The 21923-nt window shown below is 43.1% G+C and overlaps 1 protein-coding gene across 1 annotated transcript; it reads left to right on the forward strand.

Annotated features, from left to right (window-relative positions):
• The first annotated feature begins 653 nt into the window (after positions 1–653).
• On the forward strand, positions 654–16173 carry sacm1lb (SAC1 like phosphatidylinositide phosphatase b). The gene is made up of 20 exons (XM_023418700.2): positions 654–758; positions 1258–1355; positions 3461–3535; positions 3637–3764; positions 5281–5430; positions 5720–5779; positions 6717–6750; positions 7155–7256; positions 7543–7628; positions 8874–8960; positions 9042–9110; positions 9262–9341; positions 9435–9533; positions 9625–9763; positions 10038–10107; positions 10207–10279; positions 10712–10805; positions 11950–12042; positions 12127–12184; positions 12313–16173. Exons 1-20 carry the CDS (start codon positions 730–732, stop codon positions 12447–12449), a joined length of 1761 nt encoding a protein of 586 aa, XP_023274468.1. The 5' UTR covers positions 654–729; the 3' UTR covers positions 12450–16173.
• Positions 16174–21923: the final 5750 nt, after the last annotated feature.

The following is a 21923-nucleotide window of genomic DNA, read 5'->3' on the forward strand; positions in this document are numbered from 1 at the left end:
CTGTGGAGATGATGGTGATAGCAACAGCGTTACAGTGGGTAGAAGAATTTAAAATTAAGAATTTTATTCTTTGTTCAGATTCATGTTCTGCATTAATGTCACTGCAGTCATTTACATGTGAAAGTAGGCAGGATATAGTCAATGAGATATATGAAAGTCTGCACAGATTGGGAAATATGGATATTTTAATAACATTTATGTGGATACCAGCTCACAGAGGGATTAAGGGCAATGAAATTGTGGGTTCATTAGCAAAATAGGCTCTGAAAGAGGAGGAGGTCCTGGACATTTCACTTAGTAAAGCAAAAGGAATAATCAGAAGAAACATCATTAGAGAGTGGCAGCATAGTTGGGATACAAGAAAAACAGGACAACACCTTTATGCAGTACAGAGAGAAGTTAAAAGCTAAAAGCAGCACCAAGGCGAACAAGGCTGATGGTAGCACATACCTGACTCAATAAACACTGCACAGAACAAACAAACATCTGCCAAGCAGAGGAACGTTACACATTAAGCTTGGAGTGGAAGAACTGAGTTTAAAAATGTTTTTTCCATCGGGTTAGGGAGTCTATTCCGTTATAATCTAGGTATACCATCCTGTCCTGATGTGTGAGCCTCCCCCGTGGCGCCAGCGCCATCCCGTGTCTCGCTGCTGCATCTCCTCGCCACTCATGACGGAAGTAGCCGGTGTGCGGGTGACACGTCACTGAGGTCAAACGGGAGGAAAGATGGCGAGCACCTATGAGAGCTTCAACTTGTAAGTGCTAATGAAGAGTGTGTGAAGAGTCCCGGCTGTGTGTGTAATGTCTCTGCTGGGTGAAAGGTCTCCGGGAGGACCTCAAACCGACCGGGCTCACGATAAACCAGATCCCCGAGCGCACGGTCTCTGCTCGGCGCTGCCTTCGTGTCACTGATAACTGTGCTACACCCGTTCCCGGACCAGCTTTTCTGTACGAACGGCCCGCTTTAGTCCACCTGGGTCTGACAGCAGGATCGGTAACATGGCTGCTGTGCTTCAGAGTGGAGCTCCGGCTCAGAGGACCGTGAGCAGCTGTTACTGAGCCTCAGTCTGAAGCAGCTGCCCCAGCATTAGCTCTTAGCCCATAGCTGCTCTCTGTTCATTGTGTGTTCAGTGGAGTGGTTTCTGGTTTCTACCGGCCCGCGGTCTACGGCTGGAGGTGCTGGCTCTGCTGGTGGTGGAGGTGTGATGTTGGTGTTTGCTGCTTCTGAAACAGCTGTTGTCTCTGTCTCACCAGGCGCACCACACCAGAGAAGTTTTACATAGAGGCCTGTGACGATGGCTGCGAGGACGTCCTGGCTATTGACAGAGTGTCAACTGAGATGACTCTGACAGGTGGGTACAGGTCAGGTCAGCACCTACACAGATCCTTCACTTCACTGTGTTGTAGATTTCATTTGAAATAGATGAGGTTGACATTTTTGACAAAGTGAAAACATTAACAATGTTTTTGCAAATGTGTTGAAAATGAACTAAAGTCTCTAGATCTTCACTGTGGCTTCACACTATGGTCAGCTGCTTCCTGTTTGGTGTAATGATCCTTGCGTTAGTCTAGACCTTGACTGAGTCCACCTGTGGTGAACTGAGTTTAGAAACACTCACCTGTGTGTATCGGGTCCGACAGTTCACCTGCAGGTCAGGACAGACATGAAGTCCAGTGAACTCTCAGTAGACCTCTGTGATCTAACTGTGGTGAGACAGAGATCAGGACAAAAAGCTCTGAGTGTTCCCAGGAGCAATAACTGAAGAGGAACAAGTCTGGAACCAGGACTCTTATAGAGCTTGTGTCCAAACAAACTGAGGAACCAGGTAAGAAGGTGAACGCACCCAAGACGCATTTGAGATCGGATCACTCAGCCCACCTTCAGAGGTGGTCTGGACCACATGTGTCCACATTCTTTCAGCAGTGTGAACATGAATGTGTCCTGGGCCACACTGAAGCACAGACTACTCTACTGACGTCCTCTGTCTCAGTCTGATTAGTCCGGGAAATATTTTACTGTTTCAAATAGTTAAAACTTTATTTCACTGTAAGACCTGTGCACATTGCAATGATTCACTCAACCCCTCCGTGCCCCGCTCTCTTTTTCTCTCTCACTCACAAGCACATTGACAACAAACATGTCTGATGAATTGGCTAAAAACAACAACACATACCTGTTTATCTGCATATAAAGCAGCGAGTGAGATCCAGTAACAAGTGGTCACTGGAAACTCGTGGAGACGCATTTTAAAGCCAGGTGTGAACTGACGTACTCAGAGAGGACCCCTTGTGACCGGGTCACTGAAGACGCATGGTAATACCAGGTCTGAACAGGGCCGAGAAGACTGAAGCTGTACCTGCTGCTGAAGGGGGTCCTACAAAGACCTGGATTATCTTTTTCTGTCATCATGAATTTTTGATGGTAATTTTATCCATTTCATATCAAATTTAGAACACAGTAGAGTGAAGGGGGCTGAAGCCTGTTTATAACACACTGATCTGATGTACAGAGATTGATCCATGCTATACATCTGGACTCAATTAACCTGTTTAATAATAGGAAGAAGAACTTTTAATCATATAGCACTTTTCTTAACAAAGTTACAAAGTGCTTCACAAGAAAAAAGTAAAGCCAGATAAAATAAAAGGTCAAAGAACCTGAGTATAATAAAGAAGTGTGGAACAGCATAAAGAAAAAACATTATGCAAAAAGATCTGACAGTGAGTGAAAAGAGGAAATAAAATATGTAAAAACAATCATTAGTGAAAAAACAATATACATAAAACACATATCAAACATCCAGCCAAAGGCCGAGACAAAGAAACGCGTTTCTAGAAGAGATTTAAAGGTAAAGCTTTACAGTGTCTGATTCCAGGTGGGAGAGAGTTCCAGGGTGTCAGGGCTCTAATATCAAACGCCCAGTCACCCTTAGTCACAAGCATTGACCTTGCTGGACCAGCAGACCTCCTTCCACAGATCTCAGTCCTTGTTTGAGCACATACCATGTCAATAAATCAGAGATGTAGTTGGGGGCAAAGCCATTTAAGGCTTTAAAAGTCACAAGTAAAAATTTAAAATCAATATGAAATCTAAGAGGGAGCCAGTGAAGGGAGGCGAGCACTGGAGTCATGTGGCTGTACCTGTTCTATCAGCTGAAGATGGTAGTTGGAGGCCTGGCTGATACCTGAATAAAGTGCATCACATAATCAAGCTGCAATAGATAAATGCATGTGTGTAACTCTTGTAGGTCACTGATTGATAGAATTAATCCTGAGCTGGTAGAAACGAGACTGAAGCACGTGTTTGACTTGATTATCAAAGCTCGGCTTAGTGACAAATATTACTGCTGCTGTGAACTCCACTTAATATTGTTGTATAATATTGTTGTATTCCATCAGTCAGGTGTGTTATTCTTGAAGTCAGTAAAATGCCTGATAACTGTTGTTGTGTCCTCAGTGAGGAGGGACATCCCTGCATCAGCCGAGACCAGGCCAGTATGTGGACTCATGGGGACTATACGTCTGGTGGCAGGTGAGTTCAGCAGGAGGATCGCAGCCATCAGCTGTTAGAGAGCTGGACTCCAGCTGTGAGATGTCTGTGCTGTGTGTCTCATCACCACCTGTGTGTGTCAGGTATGTACCTGGTGGTGATCACGAAGAAGCAGAAGGTGGGGGATCTGCTCGGTCACGCTGTGTGGAAGGCTCTGGACTTTGACATCATCTCCTATAAGAAAACGATACTTCACCTGACAGACAACCAGGTAGGATCCTCTGGTTTTAATGGTGTGACTCCAGGGGCCAGATGTTTAAATGATGCGTACGCCACTTCTCAAAAACGGTTTCCCAAAGTGAAATAAGCTGAGACACATAATTTAACACCTAATAAAATAACCAACTTCACAGAGCTTCATTCATTATCATCATTATAAGTTTTACATTTCATAAACAGAAATAATTGTGTTTGTTCTCAGTGTTTCCTTCAGCATCGGTTAATATCCTGATTATTTATTGTGAGTCATTCTGTAACTGTTTCATACTATTTGAATATTAATAATCACAGTGTTGGAGCCTGTGGAGCCTCATGAAGACTCTCTTCTCCCAGTAAATGAAGGTCCTTCCCGTCTTTCTTCTCTCTATAACTTGTGGCACAGACTGTTTTTATACAAACTGACTGATTAAGGGAGAGTCTTCATCCACTCATGGCTGACTGTGGGAGTGGAAATGAGGCTCGTGCACAATGAGTGAGATTTATAAAGTGGAACCATGTGAACGCACGGCCTCATAATTCTGATGAAAAGAATGTGTGTGTGTGTTTCTGGTTTTGTGCGTACACATAGTTTTAGTCCCTGGGCTGTTGAGGCCTGGAAGATAAACCACCTGAACTATACTCAAAGGTCTCTTACACATTATTTCCCAGCAGGCAGTGGGGCCTAAACATGGCACGCCTTGTACAGCCATTGAACTGTCGTGTACCTAAAGCTAAAATAATCTGCTCTGATACTGTCATTTTTATTAAAACTATCCAGACAAATAATAGTTGTATCAGACACATCTGTCCAGATGAAGCATCATCAGGTCCAGGGAGAAACACTTTATCTGACCTGGTCCATCATTACAGAACTGTAGAACCACTGGAGGCCTGTTGAAAGATCCAAGTCATTTAAACTAGATATACAGTATATAAACATACACACATGAACATGAACAGTATGAAGAACAAAGTTTCCAATTGAAATAAATAATGAATAAATCGATGGAGCAGTTCCTATGAGAAATTCCTCTGAAATGGAAACTATTCAAAAAGTCAACACAACCAACTAAACTATAACAGCTGTGTCTGTTTTCTTTACAATTAGCATTTTATGAAAAATAACTAACATGTAATCATATCATGATGATAATGATGCAGAACTAGAGAAAGCTAAAAAAGAATTGAGATTATTTTGTCTCACAGATGGAATGATGTAGTATATAGGCTGATTAGTTTGTGATATAAGCGAACATCTGGAATGATGTGATAAAAACAATATACTGTCTCATAGTGAAAAAACACGCACAGACATGAAATGAGATTGAATAATGGCACCTTACGGAGAAACAGGAGCGTGTGAAAGTTGTTTTTCACCGTTCATTGACTGACACTGACCAGGATCAGGGAGGAGGAGCATGAGCTGCTCCTCAGGTGTAGCTGAGGTCACTCAGGTGTCCTCCCTCCCCTCCACCGTCAGTGTTTGTGTCTCTGCCCTCCTCTGGAGCTGGATGTGTCTCTTGTTTCAGATGCAAGACAACAAGGCTTTCCTGTCGATGATCAACAGTGTTCTTCACACAGACGGCTTCTACTTCGCTACAGACTACGACCTGACCCACACCCTGCAGCGGCTGGCCAACACCAGCCCCGAGTTCCAGGAGATGAGCCTTCTGGAGAGGGTTAGATACACATTATATACATTGTATACCTTTAAATACCTTGTATACAGTCCCGTGTGGAATTAGATGCCCAATCAGAATGTGTTAATCATAAAATCAAAGTTAAATCCACATGAATAATTTAATAGTTTTGAGTTGTAGATAAAACTAAAACATCTTCTATCTCAATAACGTTTGTTTTTCTAAATATATTTTGGGGGCATGTTCCTCAACTCCAGGCGTAGGCCACGCCCACGTCTGCCCGGGTGCTTGGCTCTGTATTAACATGTGCTAACTGTCCATGCTGCAGGCAGATCAGCGTTTTGTCTGGAACGGTCACCTGTTGCGGGAGTTCATGGCTCAGCCGGAGGTGAGACACAGTTAATGTTCTGCCGTCTCACTGTGGGACTGGAGCTCTGAGGACTATGAAACCAGGGTCTGGAGCTGTGTTTGGGTCCAGCTGCTTCCACCACAGCAGACTGCAGTAGCAGTGATACAGTCTGACCTCATGACCTCACTGCTTTGATTCTTTGTTCTCAGCAGAGGAACTCTCCATCAGTCTTTATCAGTCCTGTTAAAAATATGTTTGCTCATAAAAAGTAATATAAAATAAAAAAAAAAACTTCATCATTTATAAACTAAGTAAACTAACCATGTAAACTAAGTAGGGATTGGATCATGTGGGAGTGTCTGAAAGCCCCTCCCCTCCTCACTCTCTGCAGTGATTGGTCAGGCGTGTGGAGGTGGAAAGTGGGAAGGGTTTGAACTCTCTTTGTTCAGTGTCCACACGACTCCAATCAGTTTTAAAGTGTGCACCAACACCAGGAGAGACTGTACGTGCAGTTATCCCCATCTCTGACAGCAGGCCTTCCCCCTGATGAAGAGTGGGAACAGGTGACACTACTTTACCTGTAGGCCTCTTCAGATGACAGCTGGTATGACCTGGTTTGTTTCTGATGGTCCTGGGCTGACATCAGTAAGGATTAGAGTCTTTTCTCCCAGCTCAGAACACCAGAGCTGTAGATCTTCACTTCATGTAACCAGGGTCTGAGACAGGTAGCTGTTCATCACTTCTCACCTGTGCTACCTTTGCTACTTCAACCCCTGCAGTACCTGGTCAGTCAGTCCCTGTCCCGCAGTGAGACAGGAAGGAGCTGAAGGCTGCTTGTGTACCTCTGGTTCTGTGAGTGTCGTGATTAATCAAGAACCAAGGTTACACAGGTGACCTATAGAACACCTGTGAACAGAATGATAACATCCATGTGACAGTAAAACACACCATCATTAACACTGCTCTCATCTTCCAGCTGCACAAGTTTGTGTATCCCGTCATCCACGGCTGTATCCTTTCATCAGTGTAACAACAGCATGTTAGTGACTGAGTGTGAGACCTGTCCCCTCTCACCTGTTATCAGAGGCAAGCAGTAAATAAGGTGTGTCCAGTTTAACTCCGTCTTTATGGCTTTATTTCTTCCATATACTTTATACAGTCAGATATGCTGATAGAGGTGAGTTTGTCCTTGAACACGTGACTATCGGCTGTAGAAAAACAACAGTACAGTAAACAGTCTTCTATGTGTTTGGTATGAAGAAGATTTTTCATGCTGATCCAACAAGAGAAAAAAAATCAGATATTCATCATCAGTCATCAGATATTTTTCTTTATGTGATGTTGTTTTATTTAAATGTGACTCTTCACTCTTCCATGTCAGTTCTGTTGGTTTCTTAACTCCTCTGTTGACCAGTCATCACCATGAAGTCGTGCTGCATCAACGGGAAGGTGTTTGAGTGGAGCATCATCTCCAGGAGGAGCTGTTTCAGAGCCGGCGTCCGCTACTACGTCCGAGGTAACAGCTCCGCCCACACAGCTGCGTCACGTCTCTGTCTCATGTCCACTGGGTCTGTCTCTGAAGAGAAGCGTCTTCAGCAGACGTACTGTGTTTACAGTATTGTTATTATTGTTTTACAACCATCTGTGACAGGAAAAAAAACCTCACTGTGAACATCAAATGAATGTCATGTGACAAAAACACACTCTGCAGGCACATCCAGTGGACATGAAGTCCAGATCACTGTCTCTGCAGTTTTCAAGCCTTTAGATGTGTGTTCAGTTGTGTGTGTTTGTGTCTGCAGGCATTGACTCTGAAGGCCACGCTGCTAACTACGTAGAGACAGAGCAGATCGTGCAGTTCAGCAGCGCCAAGGCCTCGTTTGTTCAGGTGAGTCAGAGCTGTGATGAAGAACTGAAGCCTTGTTCAGGTGGAGGAAGACACACTGTAAATACTTACCAGCGTCAACCCTCAAATTATCATTACGACAATCTGTGTCAGTTTTGTATTCAAGAAACGTTGTTTGTCTCACCTTGAACAGACATGAAAACACACGCAAATTACACAAAAGAGAACACACAACCAGTGCAAGACAAACTGTACAAGAAAAACAGGAAAACAAAGACAATGAGACAAAGATACATCAGTGCAACAAAAGATCTTATAGATAATCTTAGTGCTGTTACATATATACAGTATAGGTGCATATTTGGCTCATTATTATCATTATTATTATTATTATTTTTGGCTGGACCGCAACAGCAGGGGCAGCCCTATAATCTGGAATGTCACTGACTGACTGATGATATTTCCATCACTGGTCAGCCGAGTGCCTCGTCAATGAGTTGGAGTTTCTGGTGCAAACAGGTTCTATTAGGGAGGTGTTTACAGCTGCAGTGTTGACTTAAACTTGTAAACCTGGTTCAGGTTTTGGATGTGTATGGATGCTGATTGGGGGCTTTGGGCTACACATCTTATTATGGTCAGTCTACCGAGCTGCTCTGGTTTCCCAGCTGCTTGGGAACTCGCCTCCACTATAGCAAGAGGCAGTGGAATAACTAAACATAAGACACACCGAGCAGAGAGAGCAGGAGAGAGAGGTCTTCTGTAACGAGGCCTCGTACTAACGACTGTGACCAACTCTACAATAAAAGTCTGTGATGTTCTGTTGAAGTAAATAAAGACTAAACTATTGTGGATCCAGACGGAGGCTGTGAGTCATCCTCACTCTCTCCCACTCCCTCTCTCTCTCTCTCTCTCTCTCTCTAACTCTCTCTCTCTCACAGCTTAGTCTTCGTCTTTAATTTACGTGTTTGGTGATTTTGTCGGACGACGTCAAAGTTATAAAATCAGGATTCGACCACAGGCGGTCCAGACATGTACTTTAGCTTTTCACCTAGTCTTGTTATTAATATATTCCCCCTAGATCAGTTTTCCATGATATACACAGTATGAAACCCCACAGTGGTCATCACTTTGCTGCACACATCTGTCCACATTCCTGTTGTGGTCCACTCTAAAATGTGGACTCTGAGAGGATGCTGTAAATCCTCTGCACTGCGGCTGCAACAGTGTTGTATGTGGAGCAGTGGGTGACTGAAGACTGGATGATTTTTATGATCTTTCCCTTCCTAGACCAGAGGCTCCATCCCCTTCTACTGGTCCCAAAGACCCAACCTGAAGTACAAGCCCAAACCACAGATCAACAAGACGGTGAACCATGTGAGTTGTTCTCCACACTGAAGTCAGATGAACTGTGCGTCTGTCAGTTTGCCTCATGCAGTTTGTTTCTTCTCTCTGTAGTTGGACGGATTCCAGAGACACTTTGACTCACAGATCATTCTCTATGGAAGACAAGTCATTCTGAACCTGGTGAGCTCAAACCTGCACTCTGCGTTTAATCCATGATACGACCCTGATAAGAAGAATAATAATGAGACACGACAACCACATATTCATTTATGGCTGTTTACATTAGGTTTAGATAAAACCACCGAGTTCCTGTTTTCCTGTTTTTCTACAGATCAACCAGAAGGGCTCAGAGAAGCCACTGGAGATGGCGTTTGACAAGATGGTGACCAGCCTGGGTAACGGCATGATCAAGTAAGATTACCACCGCCTCCTCCATCCATTCCTTTAAAGCCTCATGTGTCCTCCACTTCAGATCTGGTTGAGGTCTTTGTTTCCTCTCTGCAGGTACATAGCGTTTGACTTCCACAAGGAGTGCAGTCGGATGAGGTGGCACCGCCTGCAGATCTTACTGGACATGGTCGCTGAGATGCAGGATGAATCTGGGTCAGTGTGATATACAAGTACACCAGGCAGATATATATATGTGCACATATCTTTACATCAGAAGTAATAATGTGTGTGTGTGTGTGTTCAGATATTTCCTGGTGGATGCAGATGGGAAGGTGCTGATGAACCAGGAGGGGACGTTTCGGAGCAACTGCATGGACTGTCTGGACCGGACCAATGTGATCCAGAGTCTGCTGGCACGGCGGTCTCTGCAGTCACAGCTACGGGTAGGAGCCCCCCCCCCAATACATGAGGAGGAGAGGGACAGTGATAAAACAACTGAACAGTGGTAACGTGGCCTGCGTAGAGAACAGAGGCTGTGTGGAGTGCAGTAGTTTTATATTCAGGTGAACGGGAAGTGTTGCTTTTGCATCAAGAGAAAGGAGCAGATCGGAGAACAGGGAGGCTCTGTCGTAGCTTTTAGCTTAGCATCCTCTGACATGTGAATCAGGAGGCTTATGTTGATCGTACCTCTGAACTCAGATCTGTTTGTTCCTGTAGAAAATGGGTGTCCTGCACACGGGCCAGCAGATTGAGGAGCAGGCAGATTTTGAGAAGGTGTACAAGAACGGTAAGCCCCCCCCCCCGAATGAGTTACCTGACACACCCAGATTTAAGGTCATAGATGTTTATCCTCATTCTCCCTGTCTCCCTCCCTGTCCACTCACAGCCTGGGCAGACAATGCTGACGCCTGTGCCAAGCAGTATGCTGGAACTGGAGCCTTGAAGACAGACTTCACCAGGTCAGTTGTCACACAGCTAACAATCAGCTAATCGCATGTTAGCTACCTGCTTCAGCGTAAGGATGGAGATCTGTCGAGCCGTCCCTCCCCCAACACTTGGGTTCAGATATATTTTAACAGATAATGTCCGGCTTTGTAAAACATCTGGATGTTCATAGAAGAGGAATCCTGATATGTTCTGGTTCTCCTGACCTGGTTCTCCTGACCTGGTTCTCCTGACCTGGTTCTCCTGATCTGTTCTTCTGGCCCTCACTGATCACTACTGACTGATGTGTCCAGTCACTTCCACTTGAAACAGAATCAAGATTTAGTGTGAAGTTAGGAGCATGAACGTCCTCAGTAAAGTGAATGAGTTATGATATATTAAATGGAGATGCTGGAGGAAAGGTCAAAGGTCAATGTGTGGTGTTGACCGACTGGTTGCTCTTTCAGAACGGGGAAGAGGACTCAGTGGGGGCTGCTGATGGACGGCTGGAACTCCATGATCCGATATTACAAAAACAACTTCTCTGACGGGTTTAGACAGGTGAGTCAGACAGGTGTCCTCTCACAGCCTGAGCGCTACTTCCTGGTTCAACTTTGACCAATCATACTCACTGTAGCTGAGCACACCTGCAGTTATTCAATTTACTGCACAGTCACACTGGAGCTTTCAGGTGCCTGCACTTTTCTGTTCATTCGAAAATGACACTGTGTACAGCAGTGAGGTAACATGTTACCATGGCAACAGAAAGAGGCTCCAGAGATTCTGCATGACAACAGAAGCTTAGTCCAGAGTCTGAATGAGGAGGATTCAGTTCAGGTGCAGTGAGTAGAATTGTCCATCAGCTGTTGACACCATGTAAAGCAACATCTGAAATGTAAAAGATTTTAATGAACTTTTGAAAAGAACCAAAACTAAATTTGAACCTGATCCAGAACAGTTCTTCAGTCTGACGTGATCAGAGATTTTTATACCCTCAGAGCAGCTGAGGACTTCACTCTGCCAGCAAGCAAAACTTTATTTATAAAGCACGTTTCATTCCAGGTGGAAGCGCAACATGCTGCACAAAGCCTGAGTTATCAAGGAGGTTACAACCACAAAAATGATGTGGGAAGTGTAAAGATAAAACATGAGACACAAATTAAAAAAGACACATAAAGAAAAGAAAATAATTAAGACCAACAACCGAATAGTAAAAAATAAAAACAAATAAAATGGTTTATTAAGAGCAGTAAAGCAGATGACTGGAAAGCGCTGCTAAAAAGGAAAGTTTACAGTTTATTTAAAAGATGGCAGCACCTCTGCTGTGATTAAGTTGCATGTTCCAGCATAAAAGCTGAAGGCAGTTCCACCAATTTTTGTGGAGACCCGGGGAATAACAGGTTCTAACTGATTCACAGTTCACAACCAAGTCTGACAGATATATAGATAGATAGATAGATAGATAGATAGATACTTAATACTCACTTTTGTGATATTCCTTAAACGATAAGAATCAGTTTTAACTGTGCTGTTAATGTGGCTCTGGAAAGAGAGGTCAGCATCCAGGATCATTCCAAGGTTTCTAGCCTGTGTGACGATTTCCAGAGACAGTTATGATAATTTGAAAGGGATTTCCTGTCTATCAGTTAATTAACACTATTTGTATTAATAAAAACATCGGTAACTCTGGTCTGTTGTAATGCAGGACTCCATTGATGTGTTCCTGGGGAACTATGCTGTGGAGGAAGCTGATTGGACCACGCCTCTGCGTGACCCCAAAGACTGGAAGTTCCTGACGGTGAGAGAGACTCGGGATGATGGACTGATCAGGTTTAAGTTGTCCAACGTGTTTAATGTGACTCTGGTCTTCTTCTCCTTCCAGCTGCCCATCATCATGGTGGTCGCCTTCTCCATGTGCATCATCTGCCTGCTGATGGCTGGTGAGACAAACTGCAGTTCAACAGTTTATTTATCTTCAAATGAATTCCCATCAGGCTTGTAACATGTCTGCACTGAAACATGTTTGTATTCCTCTGCTGACCTGCTGCGACCCGCTGTCCCCTCTCAGGTGACACGTGGACTGAGACTCTGGCCTACGTCTTGTTCTGGGGGACGGCCAGCGTGGTGACGGGCGGCCTCATCCTCTTTAACGGCCGCGACTTTGTCGATGCTCCAAGGCTGGTGCAGAAGGAGAAGCTGGACTGAACGTGTGTGTGTGGAAAGCAGCTTGGCCCTGGAGAGCTCACCGCCTCATCCTCCAGCTCTTCATCACTTTACCCCCAGCATCAGCATCAGCATCAGCATCAGCAGGCCTGGAGCCTTTACTGACGGGGGGGGGGCGGTGGTGGAGGAGGGAGGAGGGCGGCGGGCAGGGGGCCGGCCTCGTGTACAGCGGTGGTGGAAAGACAGAGACTGGGGGTGCACGGGGGTGCTGCTGTCCACACTGCAGCAGTCGTCAGGTGGACAGGACTGTCTGTCCACTGGTTTTACTGGACTCTCCGGAGTTTGTTTAACTGGATGTGTGGTGGGACCGACGTATTGTTTCCTGTTTGTCCTTTACTGGATGTACTGGGATCAGATCAGAGCAGCTGCTGCAGCTGTGAATGATTTACTGTATGTACTGTTAATTTCTCTTTGTCTTTCTTTTTGCTGTTGCCAACATGTTCATCATGTGTAGTGATTCTGCCTCGGGTTCAATGCTGCTCGTCTGGAGGTCAGTGACACGTCCAGCCTCTGATCCACTGACACAGTGGACTCTGGTCTGACAGACCGACTGAGGTTTGACGCAGCAGGTAGATTTATGCTTCTTTATTGTTGGGCCTCACGCAAGAACCTCCATTAGTTCTTTGAGGGATTTAAGAGGAACCAAGTTCACGACGATCCAGACCAGACCAGACCAGTACAGGTCAGCCTTAATCTGAACCAATCTGGAGTTTAGATATTACACTGAAATAAAATATATAAATGAAACAGACTTGATGCTAAATGAATCATCATCACAGCTTCACTGGGTGGAGTTACAGTGGATGTTTATTGGTGTATTCATCACGGTCAGTGAGGCATCTCATTGCTTCTTCTTCTCCTCCTGCTTCTTCTTCTCCTGCTTCGTCCTCCTCCTCCTTCTCTTTGTTAGCCTGTCTGTGAATGAAACCTTCATGTAGCCGTTTATCATCATGTGTCTGCATGAGGCCCAGTGTTTCACCCTCATGGAGAAACCTGAATCTGCCTTAAGACCTGGACCGTGTGTTTGTGGGAGGTGCCACAGGTTCAGTCCTCTTCAGCCCTCTGGTGGTCACAGCTGACTGTGGGAGACAACACTTGTGCTGGGACAGAGTCCGTCCTCAGCGGACTCTGGTGGGGCGGAACATGTAGTTACTGAGCCCAGCTTCATTTTGCTCCTCGGCTGGTTGTGATACTGGTTGAGGTTGTGTCATGTGGTCCGGCTCTGACCAGAGACTGGAACCAAACTCAGGTCTTAAACCTGAACCTGGTGTGATTACTGTCAGGTTGGTTTATCTATGGGTCAAACACTACAAACATGTAGCGTGTTGGAGACACTCTCATCATGTCGGTGCCATATAACTCTATTTCTTTACCAAATAATATATTCATGAAAATCAAGTCCTCAGCTGTTTAAAGGAAGAAAACAACAAACAAAGAACTCAGTCCAAACATCTGACAAGTTGATGAATAGTTTTCATTGCTGTGCGCCAGCAACAGTCAGACACGTATCCGTACGTCCGTCCTATTCTCATGGACACGATATCTCAGCAACGCCTTGACATAACTTCTTCAAATTTGGAACAAACCTCCATTTGGTCTCAAGGATGAAATGATTAGATTTTGGTGGTCAAAGGTCAAAGTTCAAGGTCACAGTGACCTCACAAAACATGTTTTTGGCCGTAACTCACAAATTCATACATGAATTATGACACCATTTAACTCAAATGTCTATAAGGATAAAATGAAGTGATGACATTTAATATCCAAAAGGTCAAAGGTCAACTTCACTGTGATAATATTCTGCAAAAGCACTTCTGGCCATGATTCAACACTGTAGATTGTGACCATATTTCCTGTAGCTTGTCTGCTTGGTGGAGGAAACAACCACGAGGAGGTGAATGTAGTTTGATCAGTCTTCCCAAGCTGTCGGTCCTGATGTTCACTGCGGTTCCCTCAGGATCACCGGCTCAGTGTATCAACAGAAGCAACACTCGCTCCTGATCTGTTCCAGGAAAGTTGTGTCAGAGATGTAGATGATGATTCAGTTGACTCTGAATCTGAGAGCTCCTCCTCCTGTAGCAGGATCTAAATCCTTGTGGCCTGTTGCTCCGTGTTTTAGATCAGACAGCTGTCAGGTTGTCATGTGATCTGTGATGGGGACTGTAAGGAGTGATGTGACAGACCTGTAGTTGAACGTGGGTCAGATCTTCCATGTGATCTCTGAACTCTGACACAAGAAGTTCGCAGCTACAAAACTACTCCACATGGGATTTTGACTCGTGAGGAACTTAAAGGTTTAATCTGGTGTTCAACTATCATTTTATTTTTGTCAACAAATCCCATGAAAAGTTCAAAACCAACAGTGTGTTAGTCCGTCTCAGTACAGACAGAGGAGGGAAGTCATCCCTCCTCTGTCTGTCCCTCAGGTCTCAGCTCATTGGTTCTTACTGAGGATGGAAATCTTTAAAAACTGCTCACAAACATAGTTTCATTTTCTCAGTGATTTTTTGATGAAACAGTTGATCACAGTGATTTCTATCAAACAAACAGGAGGAAACTGACTTTGTTTGGGATTATGTGTGACTGAGTCTAAATAAACTACAGTGTGTGTTCATGGTGAAGGAACATGTCACTGAAACTGGAGCTCTGTGGCTCAGAGGAATCAGACTGTAGATACACTGTGCTGGTTGGTAGGAGACAGTCACTGGTTGGTTGAGTCTGGGATTTGTTGACATTGAAATATACAGAAGATCACCACAGTAACGGAAAGAAAGTGTTTTGTAAGATCACAGTCACATTGACCCTTGACCTTTGACCATCAAAATCTAATCAGTTTATCCTTGAGTCCTAGTGAATGTTTGTGCCAAATTTGAAGAAGTTCCATCAAGGTGTTACTGAGATATCGTGTCCACAGGAATGGGACTGACAACCAACTGTATGGATGGACAATCTGAAAACAATATATATATATCAATCTGAAAACAATATATATATATATATATATATATATATATATATATATATATATTGTTTTCAGATTGTTTCAGATATATATATATATATATGACTATTGCTGGTGTGAAGGGAAATAAATGTCATGTTTGGCAGAATCCTCTTTGAATGTAAACCTGCTGTGTATGTAACGTGCTGTGTAGCGTGTGTGTTACAGTGTGTGTTTCATGTGGGAGAAACTGCAGTCGTTTTCATCAGAACTGTGATGACACCATGATTGACAGCTCCACAGAAACCTGGGCCCAGCCTGTAGAACATCAGCTGAACAGGTTCTAATAGAACAGCACCAGGGGAGACTGAGGGACAGTGTTCAGCCTTATATGACCCACCTGAGGACGAGTTCAGGGAGTGAACGCCATAAAGTTCAGTCCATGCTGAGACCACGTTGTTTTGGTGTCAGACTGTAGGTTGTGACGCTGATGCAGGAGAATTCATTCCAACTCTTCTTCTTTCATTTGTTTACTCACCGGACCTTTACCCATCAGGCCGAGCTGCTGCCTTACTGTTCACTGAGGGGGCGTCTGACTGTACGTAATCATTTACTGACCTCTGCTGAACTCAGAATGTAAAAAGCTGTTATGTAATTATAGGAGTGTTTTTCTTGTTACCGGATGATTTTCTCACTGGAAACTCGGACAGCCAATGACATGCTTCCTCTGACAGCAGCTGCAGTAATAAACAGGGCAGATGATCACTGTAGTGTCCTGGTTCTTCTTTGTGCTTTGTCGTCAAAGCAGTGTGAGACAGTGTCGGCTCAGAGGGGGAGAGTAATACACAACAACTTCCTTTTTGTTGCCACCTGGGGGCAGCAGAGTAACCTGAAAACATGACATTATTGCCTTGTTTATAGGAATGTACTACAGCACCATACACAGTAGATGTTATCAGTCAGCTGTTCAAAGTGGAGTTTGTTGTGAGGAAGGTGGTGTTTGGTGGAACTGTGAGGTTCTGAACAGGATTTGTAGTAAAAGAGCTCAAACACACAAACATGCTCTTATACGGTGCCGTGATTTAATAAACGTGCTCTTAATATGAACCTAAAAAGTTGAAGCTCACAGACCGAACACCATAAAACTTAGTGACTCAGACACTATTGAACTGATACCTTTATCATGCATTGTCAATAAAAAGTGTGGTGGTATTTATGGCAGGAGGACCTGAAAGAAACTGCTGTGTCACAAATGTTTAACCCAGTGTGAGGAACATGAAGGAGTCTGAGTCTGACGCCTCGGTCCACATCATGTTAGAGACAGAGCTCTCTTCATCATCATCATCATCATCAGCTGGACCCTCTCCTCTCTGTGTCTCTAAGACTGACCAACAACATGAGCCTGTTATATAATCTTATTCAGCGTTGGGGAAGCTTCCTTAGTTACAAGCCACCACTACAGCAAAGCAGGGAGACATCTAGTTTAGTAACTAACGCCACAGGTGAAAGCCTGTTCCCGCCCCCCCCCGCCCCGGTTCAGTTCCAGTAGAGAAGCAATGGTAAAACTAGAATCACGTCCTCGTGGTTGTCTGCCTCCTCCACTCAGACTAGTTTCAGGTTACAGGGCTCAGGTGGCTGTTTATCCAGAATCATATAAAAATATGAACCAATTCTGTGAAATTTCATCACCCTTGCTCTGTGAAGTTTTGAGTAATGGCTAGAAAGTGTTTTCTGAGGTCACGGTGACCTTTGACCTTTGACCCCCAAAATCTACTCCGTTCATCCTTGAGTCCTAGTGAATGTTAAAGTGTTACTGAGATATCGTGTCCACGAGAATGGGACAGAAGTATGGATGGCTGGACATCGCGGTGCTGAGGCATAATAAAATTCTGTTCCTTTCCTGCCCCTCCCACAATAGAGGAATGGACAGATCTATACAATGCAAAAAATTACGTTCTCACTTTGCCTTAAAATACATAATACATTTACTAAGTTATGGTCAAAATAAGTTTCCTATGTATGACAGGCACAGCCACATATGTTGGAGTTAACAAATGAATTGAACTTTGGTTTGTCTTGTAGGTTGGATGCTTATTTGTGTATGTTGGTATGTTTATATAAACTGTACATTTCTTGTCTTTTTTCTGTCTTGAAATTTTGATAACTCACTGGATTGTCTCCCAACACATTAATGCACACATGGTTTAAAATACATCCTGTTTTCAGATTGTTGTTGGATAGTTATTGGAAATTTTATTGAATACATTTTGTTTAAAAAAAAAAGGAAAAGGATGTTGAGAAAGGAATGGTTCTTGGCCATGCTGTTCATGCTGCTGACTTCTACTACTCTGTGTGTAGCACTCTGTAAGGAGATGTTTCTGTAACTGGTGAAATGGTCTCAACTATCCACAAAAACAAATTACAAAATATATATAGTTTCCTCTCCTTTTATGGCCCAAAGTTGTTTGTATTTTCAGTGGTTAACTACACAAAAATGACCAAAATAAGTTATTTAACTATTTGAATCACTATGAACATATGAATGTAGCTGAACCACTAGCAAATGTATTAATTATATGTAGTTCACTTCTCCCCAACACTGATCTTATTTCCTGTATTTTCTCCACCTCCTTTCTGCTGCAGCGTCCTGAAACAGCGAGCCATGTTTATACTGGAGTGTATTTCAGATCCCATTATCAGGTTGTAATAGATATGAGATGATAATAACTGTTATTGATCAGATTAGACTCAGTAATGATGGTGATACTTTGAACAGCCTTGATCTGGCAGTAAATGATGCACAAAAGAGTTTCCTCCGTTTATTGTTTTATAATGTGAACAGTAACAATATGACAATATAACAATATAACAGTATAGAGCGTATCTGCTGTGTGCAGCACAGAAGTCTTTTAATCAATATCACAAGCGCGGGAGTGATGCACTGAATATCAGCATGACTGTGACTTCTTACGACAACAGGTCTACGAGCGCCATATTATTTAACAGTAATATGCAACAACAGATTATGATTTGTTTGTTTATTTCATCATTTACAAACAAAAATAGTTCTGCAACTGTACTGTTGCTAAACAACACGTAGACATTTTCCTGACCTGACGATATATATAAGCACAACTTGAAGTGTGCACGGAAGTATCCAGGCTTCTTTCCTCCCCTACATCATCAATTCAAATGTTACTTCTGGAAATATATTCATCTTCACAAAGTTTGTTACAATCTAAGAAAGATAATGACTGTTAATATACACTAATGTGTGCAGTGCTGTTGTGCTCTGTATCAGCACTCATGGAACGTCTCTCATCCAATCAAATTACTTGGTCGGAACTAACTGTTGTATAAACTGTTACATTGTTATTCATCACACACACTCTAACTGCAAGCCCTAAAAATTCCCCCCAAAGAATCTGACAAATCTCTTTTAAATCCCAGTTTCCAACTTTCATGGATGATTTATATATAAAAACGTGAATAAATTCGTCCTCTATCACCCAGTGTTGGTCTCATTGTGACATCACCAGTAGTTTCTGTAGAAATCCCCCCTCGGTGCAGAGAGAGCTCCAGTCTCAGACCCAGCTGTTCCTGTCAACAACAGAGACAAAGGGAGTCTTTACACTATGACAGCTCCTCAACAGTAAACAGTAGGTACACATATAACATATCATTTTCTCTATTAAAGCCTTGAGACACTCATCATGAAGAGATTTTGTCAGTGGGACTTGTGGTTTTTGAGCTATGAGGCCATTTTTGATGAGAGATTTTAACTTTTGAACTGTTATCTGTCTAGGGATACATGGTGGTGTGTCTGTGTATTGACCCGTCCCCCTGGAGGCCCTAGTTACCATGGCAACTCATGACTCAGCAGTTTCAGAGCAGAAAAGGACAAAGTTGATTCTGATTGGTTAATTAGACTGATTAACTCTTAGGGTTAGGTGTTCGAAATCACTCACTACTAACTATACTCCACCATTTTGTAGTGCTGTCTGAATGTATAGTAAGAATTATTATACCCTATACAGTGGACTCATAGTATCCCACAATGCATCATGAAAAGTAGTGTACAACGATGGTTGATGTGGAGAAAATTTGTGTCCATAAGTGTTTTTCCATTTTACTGAAGAGCTCAGTATAAAGTCCTCTACATAGAACTCCCTGGATAGTGAGTGAGGAGGGAGGAGTGAGTGATTTCAGACACAACCATAGACATTTTATTTCCAGCCATGATGTCCTCTCCTTATCAACATAGGTGTTACTGATAATAAATGATAAATAATAAAACACTGTTATTGATACTCATTAACCGCCCCTTTCACGGTTGAAACCAGGTATGTCAGTGTAGCATTACCTCAGTATACTGTTATTTCTTGTTCTCCTTTAGTTCTGTTTCTTGTTTTTGTGGCGTATTTGCTGTGATGTGGATCAGATGACGAGGAAACAACAACAAGCTTAAAATGCCAGCTCAGATTATCCTCAGTGAGCAGGAGGAGAGACCTGCTGGGGGGTTACCACAGTTCAAACCTGTCAAAAGTTTCTGGTTGTGCAGTAGCTTGTAAGGAGTCATAGGAGTAAAACTAGGATTTAAATCCAGGAAGTGGATCCTATTCATTCTTTACTGATGATGTCAAATCAAACAAGATACTTAGAAGTGAATCAATCGAACTGTCTGTGGGTGTAGTTTGACAAAACTAATCACAAGTCAACTTCCCAGTCATCACCTGACCTGATCACCTGTATGAAGCTTCAGTGGGTTGGTCACATCTCTCTATGGTCTCAGGTGATGTGTAGGTTGATGTTACTAATGTGTTAGATGAAGCTGTCATGGCCAGGTACCAGGTGTCAGATGGGTCAGAATTCTGCTTCTCACTTTAGTCACTTCACAACCAAACACCTCCGTATCTGTGATGTACTCCACACCTGCACACCTGCACACCTGCACACCTGCCCACCTGCCCACCTGCCCACCTGCACAGCTGCACACAGTCTTAGAACTTCCGCCTCTATTCATCTCACTGTACCACCGTGGGGTTTAGAGCCTTCAGCTGTGTTGCCCCTCGACTCTGGAACTCACTCCCACAAGACTTCAGTAATATTGACTCTCTTCCTGTTTTCAAATCCAATTCCCTCTGGAAGGTGATTACTGGCAAGTTTTTACCCAAGTGACATCACAGAACTAAAGTGCTGAATATCAGGCTAATAAGTTCAACCCTATCCTGTACATGTGCAATAATACCCTATGCATTTATTAGTTAATCTGTTTAACTCCATCACCAGCGCTTAATCATATTTTTTTTATACAATTACATTTATTCTAATTTATTTTGTAATGTATGTCTTGTACTTGTATTTGATCTTTTACTGTGTGTTGGAAAGTGTCATTGAAAGGTGCTTATAAATAGAATATATTATTGCTTATTATCTTTAAAAGATCAAAGCTCATCCAATGACACATGCCTCCTCCCCCCATCATCAACCACCTGGCATCATGTGACTGAAGCTCATTTTATAACAACTGCATCATCATCATGATGAAGCACAGGCTGCAGGTCCACGAGGAACACCAGCATCTGCTCTTGTCCATCAGGATAAACAGATCAGATACAGAATGATGAAGATGTGAAGTTAATTAATAACTCATGAGATGTTTTATGTTAATTGATTTTTTTAATGGCAGTTCATTGTCTGTGGGAGAAACTAACATTGCATTTAAACAACAGCACAAAAAAAGTCACATTAGTTGATTGTAATGATTAGACCATTGGATAACACACATATCTACAGTATGTACAGTTTATAGGTTAGAGGGTGTACAAAGCAAATATTACATTTATATTTGGCTCAGTAGCTCCACTACTGGTTCACACAGACCTGATGTTGAACTCTCTTACAGAGGGTTTGAAAGCAGACGCCAGCATTTAAAACAGGTACAAAACTAGTTATCAAAAAATACTTCATATGTAGGAAAAACAAGTAATTTGTACAACCTTCTTACAAAGGGAACACACAACAAATCTGCTCACCACACAACTCAATACAAGCTATTATTAGACCTACACCTCAGTCAGTCTGTCCAACATGGTACTCTGCAGCTCTGCAGGGCTTTTGGTTCTGGCTCTGTGAACTGCTCCTTCTCTCACAATACTGACTCAGTGTTAGAAAAGTCCTGAAACAAGACGCTGGATGCTGCTGGACCTGGACCCTCTGTGATCCTCCTGCTGGACTCCACTCTCACTGTGGGGTTTAGTATTTCTGCAGATGAACTGAACGTGGCCCCGCTGAGAGGAGGAATTAAAATTAAAGGCTGAATATGAAACAACATTTAGAAGATATGAAAAATAACTAACATACTCAAACACTAGATGTGTACACTACATATCTACATACATTCATCATATAATGACATTTAGTAAACTAGTGTCATATGAAACACTGAGTTACAGCTAAAAAAACTGTATCTACACTAACAACATGGTCCACGGCTCAGCTGTGGGGGACTGAGA

Source organism: Seriola lalandi, unplaced genomic scaffold, assembly GCF_002814215.2.
Source record: "Seriola lalandi dorsalis isolate HSWRI2012SDOR001 ecotype SW California unplaced genomic scaffold, Sedor1 jcf7180002054583, whole genome shotgun sequence".
Classification (NCBI taxonomy): Eukaryota; Metazoa; Chordata; class Actinopteri; order Carangiformes; family Carangidae; genus Seriola; species Seriola lalandi.

Bases quoted from the DNA above. Each gene is read 5' to 3' on its own strand.
- sacm1lb (XM_023418700.2), top strand. From the start codon at position 730: ATGGCGAGCACCTATGAGAGCTTCAACTT. The intron at 759-1,257 runs GTAAGTGCTAAT...CTGTCTCACCAG, and splicing joins ACCTATGAGAGCTTCAACTT to GCGCACCACACCAGAGAAGT. The intron at 6,751-7,154 runs GTATCCTTTCAT...TCTGTTGACCAG, and splicing joins GTATCCCGTCATCCACGGCT to TCATCACCATGAAGTCGTGC.